Here is a 13,706-nt window from a genome sequence, read left to right as displayed (position 1 = left end):
GACAGGACATCACAAGTAAGAGGACTTTACAATAGCGATGGGATTTCTGAAATTGTGACTCTGAGCCCTCGCTTATGATCCTCCCAGAGATGCGGCAGGTTTCAAGCAGGTATGAGAATACCCCCACTGAAAGCTCATTCATGTGTTCATGCCTTATGTGGGTAAAACCTAAACTCTCCCCTACCCCAGCCAACTGCATCGGTGCTTTTCAATAGCGATCCCTCACACAGCCAAACTTTCTCTTTCTAGTTCTCAGCATTCACATCGGCAAGAGTCCTCACAGCTTGTCTAATAACACGACACTAATTTTGCCCTCTAGGAAAATCAACCATGGCCAACGTACCTTCAGCTGCAGGGTAATCTCCTTCTTCTGGTGCAAAATGTATTCCAGGATTGCTTCCTTCTCATAGATGTAACCGTCAGGGCTAAGGAAAGGAAGATAAGAGAATGTTCCACCAGTCATCACACCACCATCACACAAGCCTAACAAAACAGGAGATAAGTCTACTTGATGGTCCATTTGCAGAAGAAGGTGTTGATGCCCTTGGATGGGTTGTTGGTGAGGCCACACTTGGAGTATTGTGTTCAATTTTGGAGACTGTATCTGGCAAAGGACATAAGAAGACTTGAAGCGGTCCAGAGAATGGTAGGAGGTTTGCGGCAAAAGACGTATGAGGAGAGACTGGAAGTCCTGAATATGTTTACCCTAGGGGAAAGGAGGGACAGGGGAGATATGATTCAGACGTTCAAATACTTGAAAGGTATTAACGTAGAACAAAATCTTTTCCAGAGAAAGGAAAATGGTAAAACCAGAGGACATAATTTGAGGTTGAGGGGTGGTAGACTCAAGAATAATGGTAGGAAATTCATCTTTAATTGATGCATGGAATGCGCTCCCGAGGGAGGTGGTGGAGAGGAAAACGGTGACAGAGTTCAAAGAAGCAGAGGATCTCTAATCAGAAAATAATGGTATATATTGAAGAACTAAGGCCAGTGCAGGGCAGACTTGCACGGTTAAGCACACTACCAGGCAGAGCTCTGGGTTTCTGGCCAAGAAATATCTAAGCAAAAGGACCATTTGGGTCTCTATCTGCCGTCATTTACTATGTTACCTTGTTTTGAGCGACTATTGAAAAGGTGTGAGCTAAAGAGTACACAAACACACACACTGCTGCCATACAATATAACTCCCAAAAAAGCAAGAATTGACAGGCTCTTCGCTGACTAAAGCAGACTTTTGCACTGGCCATTTTCAATCTGGAAAATAAAGAGGAACTACGAGTTAAAATAATCAAAGAAGCAGAATTAAGTTCGGTACATCAAGCTCTGTTCAGTCAGGGGATTCATTGCCACATCGAATACAAGGAAGGATGCCCACGCTTTTGCGCCCAAGTAGCATATTTTCTTGCATGGAATGCGTACGTTTTTTTCGTACCGCGTACACCCCCTGCACACTATATGAGTGGGTGTATTTTCACATAGCCAATTTGCCCATGTTTACATGTGTACAAATATGGGATACCCCTCGGGATGTTGGACAGCATACGAAGCCAGCTTCAAGCATGAAAGATATAGTCTGAATTTTCTAAGTCACAGTACCTGGCACTGCGGTCAAATGGTTCACAGGTTTGAGGACAATGGACATTTCTTTCTCCAGAAAGCCTTTCACTTGCGACTCTTTGACTGCTTTGCTCAGCTCCTCTTGTTCCGTCTTCAGCTCACTCCTCTGCTTTTCATATGCCTGCACAGCCAGAAATGGCAAGGAGAAGGAAAAAAAAGTAACCCAGGACACCTTCCCCCTCAAGCACCCAAACTCATCCGTCTCCTCACAGAGATGCCAGTGCTGTTATAAAGTCCTCAGACCTATAATAAACCTTGGCAGGGACTTGTTTCACGTGAAGACTCTCGCCTCACAATTTGCTTGCATGGAGAGAGTGTTTCAGGTCACAAATGCCCCGATGTACTTAATTCTTCATATAAATGTTTTTCAAATATTAAAGTTACATCGGGGTATTTGTGACCTGAAACACTCTCTCCATGACCAATGACAATACAAGCAAATTGTGAGGCGAAAGTCTTCACGTGAAACGCGCCACTACCGAGGTCTTGAGGCTTATCGTGAACACTACTATTTATCATTTCTATAGCGCTGAAAGGCGTATGCAGCGCTGTACATTTAACATTCAATAGACAGCCCCTGCTCAGAAGAGCTGACAATCTAATTTGGACAGACAGACAGGACAGGACATCACAAGTAAGAGGACTTTACAATAGCGATGGGATTTCTGAAATTGTGACTCTGAGCCCTCGCTTATGATCCTCCCAGAGATGCGGCAGGTTTCAAGCAGGTATGAGAATACCCCCACTGAAAGCTCATTCATGTGTTCATGCCTTATGTGGGTAAAACCTAAACTCTCCCCTACCCCAGCCAACTGCATCGGTGCTTTTCAATAGCGATCCCTCACACAGCCAAACTTTCTCTTTCTAGTTCTCAGCATTCACATCGGCAAGAGTCCTCACAGCTTGTCTAATAACACGACACTAATTTTGCCCTCTAGGAAAATCAACCATGGCCAACGTACCTTCAGCTGCAGGGTAATCTCCTTCTTCTGGTGCAAAATGTATTCCAGGATTGCTTCCTTCTCATAGATGTAACCGTCAGGGCTAAGGAAAGGAAGATAAGAGAATGTTCCACCAGTCATCACACCACCATCACACAAGCCTAAAAAAACAAGAGATAAGTCTACTTGATGGTCCATTTGCAGAAGAAGGTGTTGATGCCCTTGGATGGGTTGTTGGTGAGGCCACACTTGGAGTATTGTGTTCAATTTTGGAGACTGTATCTGGCAAAGGACATAAGAAGACTTGAAGCGGTCCAGAGAATGGTAGGAGGTTTGCGGCAAAAGACGTATGAGGAGAGACTGGAAGTCCTGAATATGTTTACCCTAGGGGAAAGGAGGGATAGGGGAGATATGATTCAGACGTTCAAATACTTGAAAGGTATTAACGTAGAACAAAATCTTTTCCAGAGAAAGGAAAATGGTAAAACCAGAGGACATAATTTGAGGTTGAGGGGTGGTAGACTCAAGAATAATGGTAGGAAATTCATCTTTAATCGATGCATGGAATGCGCTCCCGAGGGAGGTGGTGGAGAGGAAAACGGTGACAGAGTTCAAAGAAGCAGAGGATCTCTAATCAGAAAATAATGGTATATATTGAAGAACTAAGGCCAGTACAGGGCAGACTTGCACGGTTAAGCACACTACCAGGCAGAGTTCTGGGTTTCTGGCCAAGAAATATCTAAGCAAAAGGACCATTTGGGTCTCTATCTGCCGTCATTTACTATGTTACCTTGTTTTGAGCGACTATTGAAAAGGTGTGAGCTAAAGAGAACACAAACACACACACTGCTGCCATACAATATAACTCCCAAAAAAGCAAGAATTGACAGGCTCTTCGCTGACTAAAGCAGACTTTTGCACTGGCCATTTTCAATCTGGAAAATAAAGAGGAACTACGAGTTAAAATAATCAAAGAAGCAGAATTAAGTTCTGTACATCAAGCTCTGTTCAGGCAGGGGATTCATTGCCACATCGAATACAAGCAAGGATGCCCACGCTTTTGCGCCCAAGTAGCATATTTTCTTGCATGGAATGCGTACGTTTTTTACGTATCGCGTACACCCCCTGCACACTATATGAGTGGGTGTATTTTCACATAGCCAATTTGCCCATGTTTACATGTGTACAAATATGGGATACCCCTCGGGATGTTGGACAGCATACGAAGCCAGCTTCAAGCATGAAAGATATAGTCTGAATTTTCTAAGTCACAGTACCTGGCAATGCGGTCAAAGGGTTCAGAGGTTTGAGGACAATGGACATTTCTTTCTCCAGAAAGCCTTTCACTTGCGACTCTTTGGCTGCTTTGCTCAGCTCCTCTTGCTCCGTCTTCAGCTCGCTCCTCTGCTTTTCATATGCCTGCACAGCCAGAAATGGCAAGGAGAAGGAAAAAAAGTAACCCAGGACACCTTCCCCCTCAAGCACCCAAACTCATCCGTCTCCTCACAGAGATGCCAGTGCTGTTATAAAGTCCTCAGACCTATAATAAACCTTGGCAGGGACTTGTTTCACGTGAAGACTCTCGCCTCACAATTTGCTTGTATGGAGAGAGTGTTTCAGGTCACAAATGCCCCGATGTACTTTATTCCTCATATAAATGTTTTTCAAATATTAAAGTTACATCGGGGTATTTGTGACCTGAAACACTCTCTCCATGACCAATGACAATACAAGCAAATTGTGAGGCGAAAGTCTTCACGTGAAACGCGCCACTACCGAGGTCTTGAGGCTTATCGTGAACACTACTATTTATCATTTCTATAGCGCTGAAAGGCGTATGCAGCGCTGTACATTTAACATTCAATAAACAGCCCCTGCTCAGAAGAGCTGACAATCTAATTTGGACAGACAGACAGGACAGGACATCACAAGTAAGAGGACTTTACAATAGCGATGGGATTTCTGAAATTGTGACTCTGAGCCCTCGCTTATGATCCTCCCAGAGATGCGGCAGGTTTCAAGCAGGTATGAGAATACCCCCACTGAAAGCTCATTCATGTGTTCATGCCTTATGTGGGTAAAACCTAAACTCTCCCCTACCCCAGCCAACTGCATCGGTGCTTTTCAATAGCGATCCCTCACACAGCCAAACTTTCTCTTTCTAGTTCTCAGCATTCACATCGGCAAGAGTCCTCACAGCTTGTCTAATAACACGACACTAATTTTGCCCTCTAGGAAAATCAACCATGGCCAACGTACCTTCAGCTGCAGGGTAATCTCCTTCTTCTGGTGCAAAATGTATTCCAGGATTGCTTCCTTCTCATAGATGTAACCGTCAGGGCTAAGGAAAGGAAGATAAGAGAATGTTCCACCAGTCATCACACCACCATCACACAAGCCTAACAAAACAGGAGATAAGTCTACTTGATGGTCCATTTGCAGAAGAAGGTGTTGATGCCCTTGGATGGGTTGTTGGTGAGGCCACACTTGGAGTATTGTGTTCAATTTTGGAGACTGTATCTGGCAAAGGACATAAGAAGACTTGAAGCGGTCCAGAGAATGGTAGGAGGTTTGCGGCAAAAGACGTATGAGGAGAGACTGGAAGTCCTGAATATGTTTACCCTAGGGGAAAGGAGGGATAGGGGAGATATGATTCAGACGTTCAAATACTTGAAAGGTATTAACGTAGAACAAAATCTTTTCCAGAGAAAGGAAAATGGTAAAACCAGAGGACATAATTTGAGGTTGAGGGGTGGTAGACTCAAGAATAATGGTAGGAAATTCATCTTTAATTGATGCATGGAATGCGCTCCCGAGGTGGAGAGGAAAACGGTGACAGAGTTCAAAGAAGCAGAGGATCTCTAATCAGAAAATAATGGTATATATTGAAGAACTAAGGCCAGTACAGGGCAGACTTGCACGGTTAAGCACACTACCAGGCAGAGCTCTGGGTTTCTGGCCAAGAAATATCTAAGCAAAAGGACCATTTGGGTCTCTATCTGCCGTCATTTACTATGTTACCTTGTTTTGAGCGACTATTGAAAAGGTGTGAGCTAAAGAGAACACAAACACACACACTGCTGCCATACAATATAACTCCCAAAAAAGCAAGAATTGACAGGCTCTTCGCTGACTAAAGCAGACTTTTGCACTGGCCATTTTCAATCTGGAAAATAAAGAGGAACTACGAGTTAAAATAATCAAAGAAGCAGAATTAAGTTCTGTACATCAAGCTCTGTTCAGGCAGGGGATTCATTGCCACATCGAATACAAGCAAGGATGCCCACGCTTTTGCGCCCAAGTAGCATATTTTCTTGCATGGAATGCGTACGTTTTTTACGTATCGCGTACACCCCCTGCACACTATATGAGTGGGTGTATTTTCACATAGCCAATTTGCCCATGTTTACATGTGTACAAATATGGGATACCCCTCGGGATGTTGGACAGCATACGAAGCCAGCTTCAAGCATGAAAGATATAGTCTGAATTTTCTAAGTCACAGTACCTGGCAATGCGGTCAAAGGGTTCAGAGGTTTGAGGACAATGGACATTTCTTTCTCCAGAAAGCCTTTCACTTGCGACTCTTTGGCTGCTTTGCTCAGCTCCTCTTGCTCCGTCTTCAGCTCGCTCCTCTGCTTTTCATATGCCTGCACAGCCAGAAATGGCAAGGAGAAGGAAAAAAAGTAACCCAGGACACCTTCCCCCTCAAGCACCCAAACTCATCCGTCTCCTCACAGAGATGCCAGTGCTGTTATAAAGTCCTCAGACCTATAATAAACCTTGGCAGGGACTTGTTTCACGTGAAGACTCTCGCCTCACAATTTGCTTGTATGGAGAGAGTGTTTCAGGTCACAAATGCCCCGATGTACTTTATTCCTCATATAAATGTTTTTCAAATATTAAAGTTACATCGGGGTATTTGTGACCTGAAACACTCTCTCCATGACCAATGACAATACAAGCAAATTGTGAGGCGAAAGTCTTCACGTGAAACGCGCCACTACCGAGGTCTTGAGGCTTATCGTGAACACTACTATTTATCATTTCTATAGCGCTGAAAGGCGTATGCAGCGCTGTACATTTAACATTCAATAGACAGCCCCTGCTCAGAAGAGCTGACAATCTAATTTGGACAGACAGACAGGACAGGACATCACAAGTAAGAGGACTTTACAATAGCGATGGGATTTCTGAAATTGTGACTCTGAGCCCTCGCTTATGATCCTCCCAGAGATGCGGCAGGTTTCAAGCAGGTATGAGAATACCCCCACTGAAAGCTCATTCATGTGTTCATGCCTTATGTGGGTAAAACCTAAACTCTCCCCTACCCCAGCCAACTGCATCGGTGCTTTTCAATAGCGATCCCTCACACAGCCAAACTTTCTCTTTCTAGTTCTCAGCATTCACATCGGCAAGAGTCCTCACAGCTTGTCTAATAACACGACACTAATTTTGCCCTCTAGGAAAATCAACCATGGCCAACGTACCTTCAGCTGCAGGGTAATCTCCTTCTTCTGGTGCAAAATGTATTCCAGGATTGCTTCCTTCTCATAGATGTAACCGTCAGGGCTAAGGAAAGGAAGATAAGAGAATGTTCCACCAGTCATCACACCACCATCACACAAGCCTAACAAAACAGGAGATAAGTCTACTTGATGGTCCATTTGCAGAAGAAGGTGTTGATGCCCTTGGATGGGTTGTTGGTGAGGCCACACTTGGAGTATTGTGTTCAATTTTGGAGACTGTATCTGGCAAAGGACATAAGAAGACTTGAAGCGGTCCAGAGAATGGTAGGAGGTTTGCGGCAAAAGACGTATGAGGAGAGACTGGAAGTCCTGAATATGTTTACCCTAGGGGAAAGGAGGGATAGGGGAGATATGATTCAGACGTTCAAATACTTGAAAGGTATTAACGTAGAACAAAATCTTTTCCAGAGAAAGGAAAATGGTAAAACCAGAGGACATAATTTGAGGTTGAGGGGTGGTAGACTCAAGAATAATGGTAGGAAATTCATCTTTAATTGATGCATGGAATGCGCTCCCGAGGTGGAGAGGAAAACGGTGACAGAGTTCAAAGAAGCAGAGGATCTCTAATCAGAAAATAATGGTATATATTGAAGAACTAAGGCCAGTACAGGGCAGACTTGCACGGTTAAGCACACTACCAGGCAGAGCTCTGGGTTTCTGGCCAAGAAATATCTAAGCAAAAGGACCATTTGGGTCTCTATCTGCCGTCATTTACTATGTTACCTTGTTTTGAGCGACTATTGAAAAGGTGTGAGCTAAAGAGAACACAAACACACACACTGCTGCCATACAATATAACTCCCAAAAAAGCAAGAATTGACAGGCTCTTCGCTGACTAAAGCAGACTTTTGCACTGGCCATTTTCAATCTGGAAAATAAAGAGGAACTACGAGTTAAAATAATCAAAGAAGCAGAATTAAGTTCTGTACATCAAGCTCTGTTCAGGCAGGGGATTCATTGCCACATCGAATACAAGCAAGGATGCCCACGCTTTTGCGCCCAAGTAGCATATTTTCTTGCATGGAATGCGTACGTTTTTTACGTATCGCGTACACCCCCTGCACACTATATGAGTGGGTGTATTTTCACATAGCCAATTTGCCCATGTTTACATGTGTACAAATATGGGATACCCCTCGGGATGTTGGACAGCATACGAAGCCAGCTTCAAGCATGAAAGATATAGTCTGAATTTTCTAAGTCACAGTACCTGGCAATGCGGTCAAAGGGTTCAGAGGTTTGAGGACAATGGACATTTCTTTCTCCAGAAAGCCTTTCACTTGCGACTCTTTGGCTGCTTTGCTCAGCTCCTCTTGCTCCGTCTTCAGCTCGCTCCTCTGCTTTTCATATGCCTGCACAGCCAGAAATGGCAAGGAGAAGGAAAAAAAGTAACCCAGGACACCTTCCCCCTCAAGCACCCAAACTCATCCGTCTCCTCACAGAGATGCCAGTGCTGTTATAAAGTCCTCAGACCTATAATAAACCTTGGCAGGGACTTGTTTCACGTGAAGACTCTCGCCTCACAATTTGCTTGTATGGAGAGAGTGTTTCAGGTCACAAATGCCCCGATGTACTTTATTCCTCATATAAATGTTTTTCAAATATTAAAGTTACATCGGGGTATTTGTGACCTGAAACACTCTCTCCATGACCAATGACAATACAAGCAAATTGTGAGGCGAAAGTCTTCACGTGAAACGCGCCACTACCGAGGTCTTGAGGCTTATCGTGAACACTACTATTTATCATTTCTATAGCGCTGAAAGGCGTATGCAGCGCTGTACATTTAACATTCAATAGACAGCCCCTGCTCAGAAGAGCTGACAATCTAATTTGGACAGACAGACAGGACAGGACATCACAAGTAAGAGGACTTTACAATAGCGATGGGATTTCTGAAATTGTGACTCTGAGCCCTCGCTTATGATCCTCCCAGAGATGCGGCAGGTTTCAAGCAGGTATGAGAATACCCCCACTGAAAGCTCATTCATGTGTTCATGCCTTATGTGGGTAAAACCTAAACTCTCCCCTACCCCAGCCAACTGCATCGGTGCTTTTCAATAGCGATCCCTCACACAGCCAAACTTTCTCTTTCTAGTTCTCAGCATTCACATCGGCAAGAGTCCTCACAGCTTGTCTAATAACACGACACTAATTTTGCCCTCTAGGAAAATCAACCATGGCCAACGTACCTTCAGCTGCAGGGTAATCTCCTTCTTCTGGTGCAAAATGTATTCCAGGATTGCTTCCTTCTCATAGATGTAACCGTCAGGGCTAAGGAAAGGAAGATAAGAGAATGTTCCACCAGTCATCACACCACCATCACACAAGCCTAACAAAACAGGAGATAAGTCTACTTGATGGTACATTTGCAGAAGAAGGTGTTGATGCCCTTGGATGGGTTGTTGGTGAGGCCACACTTGGAGTATTGTGTTCAATTTTGGAGACTGTATCTGGCAAAGGACATAAGAAGACTTGAAGCGGTCCAGAGAATGGTAGGAGGTTTGCGGCAAAAGACGTATGAGGAGAGACTGGAAGTCCTGAATATGTTTACCCTAGGGGAAAGGAGGGATAGGGGAGATATGATTCAGACGTTCAAATACTTGAAAGGTATTAACGTAGAACAAAATCTTTTCCAGAGAAAGGAAAATGGTAAAACCAGAGGACATAATTTGAGGTTGAGGGGTGGTAGACTCAAGAATAATGGTAGGAAATTCATCTTTAATTGATGCATGGAATGCGCTCCCGAGGTGGAGAGGAAAACGGTGACAGAGTTCAAAGAAGCAGAGGATCTCTAATCAGAAAATAATGGTATATATTGAAGAACTAAGGCCAGTACAGGGCAGACTTGCACGGTTAAGCACACTACCAGGCAGAGCTCTGGGTTTCTGGCCAAGAAATATCTAAGCAAAAGGACCATTTGGGTCTCTATCTGCCGTCATTTACTATGTTACCTTGTTTTGAGCGACTATTGAAAAGGTGTGAGCTAAAGAGAACACAAACACACACACTGCTGCCATACAATATAACTCCCAAAAAAGCAAGAATTGACAGGCTCTTCGCTGACTAAAGCAGACTTTTGCACTGGCCATTTTCAATCTGGAAAATAAAGAGGAACTACGAGTTAAAATAATCAAAGAAGCAGAATTAAGTTCTGTACATCAAGCTCTGTTCAGGCAGGGGATTCATTGCCACATCGAATACAAGCAAGGATGCCCACGCTTTTGCGCCCAAGTAGCATATTTTCTTGCATGGAATGCGTACGTTTTTTACGTATCGCGTACACCCCCTGCACACTATATGAGTGGGTGTATTTTCACATAGCCAATTTGCCCATGTTTACATGTGTACAAATATGGGATACCCCTCGGGATGTTGGACAGCATACGAAGCCAGCTTCAAGCATGAAAGATATAGTCTGAATTTTCTAAGTCACAGTACCTGGCAATGCGGTCAAAGGGTTCAGAGGTTTGAGGACAATGGACATTTCTTTCTCCAGAAAGCCTTTCACTTGCGACTCTTTGGCTGCTTTGCTCAGCTCCTCTTGCTCCGTCTTCAGCTCGCTCCTCTGCTTTTCATATGCCTGCACAGCCAGAAATGGCAAGGAGAAGGAAAAAAAGTAACCCAGGACACCTTCCCCCTCAAGCACCCAAACTCATCCGTCTCCTCACAGAGATGCCAGTGCTGTTATAAAGTCCTCAGACCTATAATAAACCTTGGCAGGGACTTGTTTCACGTGAAGACTCTCGCCTCACAATTTGCTTGCATGGAGAGAGTGTTTCAGGTCACAAATGCCCCGATGTACTTTATTCCTCATATAAATGTTTTTCAAATATTAAAGTTACATCGGGGTATTTGTGACCTGAAACAGCTCTCTCCATGACCAATGACAATACAAGCAAATTGTGAGGCGAAAGTCTTCACGTGAAACGCGCCACTACCGAGGTCTTGAGGCTTATCGTGAACACTACTATTTATCATTTCTATAGCGCTGAAAGGCGTATGCAGCGCTGTACATTTAACATTCAATAGACAGCCCCTGCTCAGAAGAGCTGACAATCTAATTTGGACAGACAGACAGGACAGGACATCACAAGTAAGAGGACTTTACAATAGCGATGGGATTTCTGAAATTGTGACTCTGAGCCCTCGCTTATGATCCTCCCAGAGATGCGGCAGGTTTCAAGCAGGTATGAGAATACCCCCACTGAAAGCTCATTCATGTGTTCATGCCTTATGTGGGTAAAACCTAAACTCTCCCCTACCCCAGCCAACTGCATCGATGCTTTTCAATAGTGATCCCTCACACAGCCAAACTTTCTCTTTCTAGTTCTCAGCATTCACATCGGCAAGAGTCCTCACAGCTTGTCTAATAACACGCCACTAATTTTGCCCTCTAGGAAAATCAACCATGGCCAACGTACCTTCAGCTGCAGGGTAATCTCCTTCTTCTGGTGCAAAATGTATTCCAGGATTGCTTCCTTGTCATAGATGTAACCGTCAGGGCTAAGGAAAGGAAGATAAGAGAATGTTCCACCAGTCATCACACCACCATCACACAAGCCTAACAAAACAGGAGATAAGTCTACTTGATGGTACATTTGCAGAAGAAGGTGTTGATGCCCTTGGATGGGTTGTTGGTGAGGCCACACTTGGAGTATTGTGTTCAATTTTGGAGACTGTATCTGGCAAAGGACATAAGAAGACTTGAAGCGGTCCAGAGAATGGTAGGAGGTTTGCGGCAAAAGACGTATGAGGAGAGACTGGAAGTCCTGAATATGTTTACCCTAGGGGAAAGGAGGGACAGGGGAGATATGATTCAGACGTTCAAATACTTGAAAGGTATTAACGTAGAACAAAATCTTTTCCAGAGAAAGGAAAATGGTAAAACCAGAGGACATAATTTGAGGTTGAGGGGTGGTAGACTCAAGAATAATGGTAGGAAATTCATCTTTAATTGATGCATGGAATGCGCTCCCGAGGTGGAGAGGAAAACGGTGACAGAGTTCAAAGAAGCAGAGGATCTCTAATCAGAAAATAATGGTATATATTGAAGAACTAAGGCCAGTACAGGGCAGACTTGCACGGTTAAGCACACTACCAGGCAGAGCTCTGGGTTTCTGGCCAAGAAATATCTAAGCAAAAGGACCATTTGGGTCTCTATCTGCCGTCATTTACTATGTTACCTTGTTTTGAGCGACTATTGAAAAGGTGTGAGCTAAAGAGTACACAAACACACACACTGCTGCCATACAATATAACTCCCAAAAAAGCAAGAATTGACAGGCTCTTCGCTGACTAAAGCAGACTTTTGCACTGGCCATTTTCAATCTGGAAAATAAAGAGGAACTACGAGTTAAAATAATCAAAGAAGCAGAATTAAGTTCTGTACATCAAGCTCTGTTCAGGCAGGGGATTCATTGCCACATCGAATACAAGCAAGGATGCCCACGCTTTTGCGCCCAAGTAGCATATTTTCTTGCATGGAATGCGTACGTTTTTTACGTATCGCGTACACCCCCTGCACACTATATGAGTGGGTGTATTTTCACATAGCCAATTTGCCCATGTTTACATGTGTACAAATATGGGATACCCCTCGGGATGTTGGACAGCATACGAAGCCAGCTTCAAGCATGAAAGATATAGTCTGAATTTTCTAAGTCACAGTACCTGGCAATGCGGTCAAAGGGTTCAGAGGTTTGAGGACAATGGACATTTCTTTCTCCAGAAAGCCTTTCACTTGCGACTCTTTGGCTGCTTTGCTCAGCTCCTCTTGCTCCGTCTTCAGCTCGCTCCTCTGCTTTTCATATGCCTGCACAGCCAGAAATGGCAAGGAGAAGGAAAAAAAGTAACCCAGGACACCTTCCCCCTCAAGCACCCAAACTCATCCGTCTCCTCACAGAGATGCCAGTGCTGTTATAAAGTCCTCAGACCTATAATAAACCTTGGCAGGGACTTGTTTCACGTGAAGACTCTCGCCTCACAATTTGCTTGCATGGAGAGAGTGTTTCAGGTCACAAATGCCCCGATGTACTTTATTCCTCATATAAATGTTTTTCAAATATTAAAGTTACATCGGGGTATTTGTGACCTGAAACAGTCTCTCCATGACCAATGACAATACAAGCAAATTGTGAGGCGAAAGTCTTCACGTGAAACGCGCCACTACCGAGGTCTTGAGGCTTATCGTGAACACTACTATTTATCATTTCTATAGCGCTGAAAGGCGTATGCAGCGCTGTACATTTAACATTCAATAGACAGCCCCTGCTCAGAAGAGCTGACAATCTAATTTGGACAGACAGACAGGACAGGACATCACAAGTAAGAGGACTTTACAATAGCGATGGGATTTCTGAAATTGTGACTCTGAGCCCTCGCTTATGATCCTCCCAGAGATGCGGCAGGTTTCAAGCAGGTATGAGAATACCCCCACTGAAAGCTCATTCATGTGTTTATGCCTTATGTGGGTAAAACCTAAACTCTCCCCTACCCCAGCCAACTGCATCGATGCTTTTCAATAGTGATCCCTCACACAGCCAAACTTTCTCTTTCTAGTTCTCAGCATTCACATCGGCAAGAGTCCTCACAGCTTGTCTAATAACACGCCACT

The 13,706-nt window shown here is 44.1% G+C and overlaps 4 protein-coding genes and 1 long non-coding RNA gene across 5 annotated transcripts; all 5 read right to left on the bottom strand.

Annotated features, from left to right (window-relative positions):
• Positions 1-2,888: 2,888 nt before the first annotated feature.
• Positions 2,889-5,123, bottom strand: LOC117352005 (nitric oxide synthase-interacting protein-like). Its single transcript, XM_033927962.1, has 3 exons — positions 4,821-5,123; positions 3,839-3,980; positions 2,889-2,945 (listed from the first exon to the last, which is right to left on the bottom strand). Exons 1-3 carry the CDS (start codon positions 4,995-4,997, stop codon positions 2,941-2,943), a joined length of 324 nt encoding a protein of 107 aa, XP_033783853.1. The 5' UTR covers positions 4,998-5,123; the 3' UTR covers positions 2,889-2,940.
• A 3-nt stretch (positions 5,124-5,126) lies between these two features.
• Positions 5,127-7,354, bottom strand: LOC117352004 (nitric oxide synthase-interacting protein-like). Its single transcript, XM_033927961.1, has 3 exons — positions 7,052-7,354; positions 6,070-6,211; positions 5,127-5,183 (listed from the first exon to the last, which is right to left on the bottom strand). The coding sequence occupies exons 1-3, from the start codon at positions 7,226-7,228 to the stop codon at positions 5,179-5,181; spliced, it is 324 nt and encodes a 107-aa protein (XP_033783852.1). The 5' UTR covers positions 7,229-7,354; the 3' UTR covers positions 5,127-5,178.
• A 3-nt stretch (positions 7,355-7,357) lies between these two features.
• On the bottom strand, positions 7,358-9,447 carry LOC117352009 (nitric oxide synthase-interacting protein-like). The gene is made up of 3 exons (XM_033927967.1): positions 9,283-9,447; positions 8,301-8,442; positions 7,358-7,414 (listed from the first exon to the last, which is right to left on the bottom strand). The coding sequence occupies exons 1-3, from the start codon at positions 9,400-9,402 to the stop codon at positions 7,410-7,412; spliced, it is 267 nt and encodes an 88-aa protein (XP_033783858.1). The 5' UTR covers positions 9,403-9,447; the 3' UTR covers positions 7,358-7,409.
• A 141-nt stretch (positions 9,448-9,588) lies between these two features.
• Positions 9,589-11,813, bottom strand: LOC117352003 (nitric oxide synthase-interacting protein-like). Its single transcript, XM_033927960.1, has 3 exons — positions 11,515-11,813; positions 10,532-10,682; positions 9,589-9,645 (listed from the first exon to the last, which is right to left on the bottom strand). The coding sequence occupies exons 1-3, from the start codon at positions 11,689-11,691 to the stop codon at positions 9,641-9,643; spliced, it is 333 nt and encodes a 110-aa protein (XP_033783851.1). The 5' UTR covers positions 11,692-11,813; the 3' UTR covers positions 9,589-9,640.
• Positions 11,810-13,115, bottom strand: LOC117352011. The gene is made up of 3 exons (XR_004537552.1): positions 12,764-13,115; positions 12,277-12,421; positions 11,810-11,877 (listed from the first exon to the last, which is right to left on the bottom strand). It is a non-coding gene; the product is annotated as an uncharacterized LOC117352011 (long non-coding RNA).
• Positions 13,116-13,706: the final 591 nt, after the last annotated feature.

This window comes from Geotrypetes seraphini, chromosome 19 (genome assembly GCF_902459505.1).
Source record: "Geotrypetes seraphini chromosome 19, aGeoSer1.1, whole genome shotgun sequence".
NCBI classification, from domain to species: Eukaryota; Metazoa; Chordata; class Amphibia; order Gymnophiona; family Dermophiidae; genus Geotrypetes; species Geotrypetes seraphini.
This window is presented reverse-complemented; position numbering and strand designations above follow the sequence as displayed.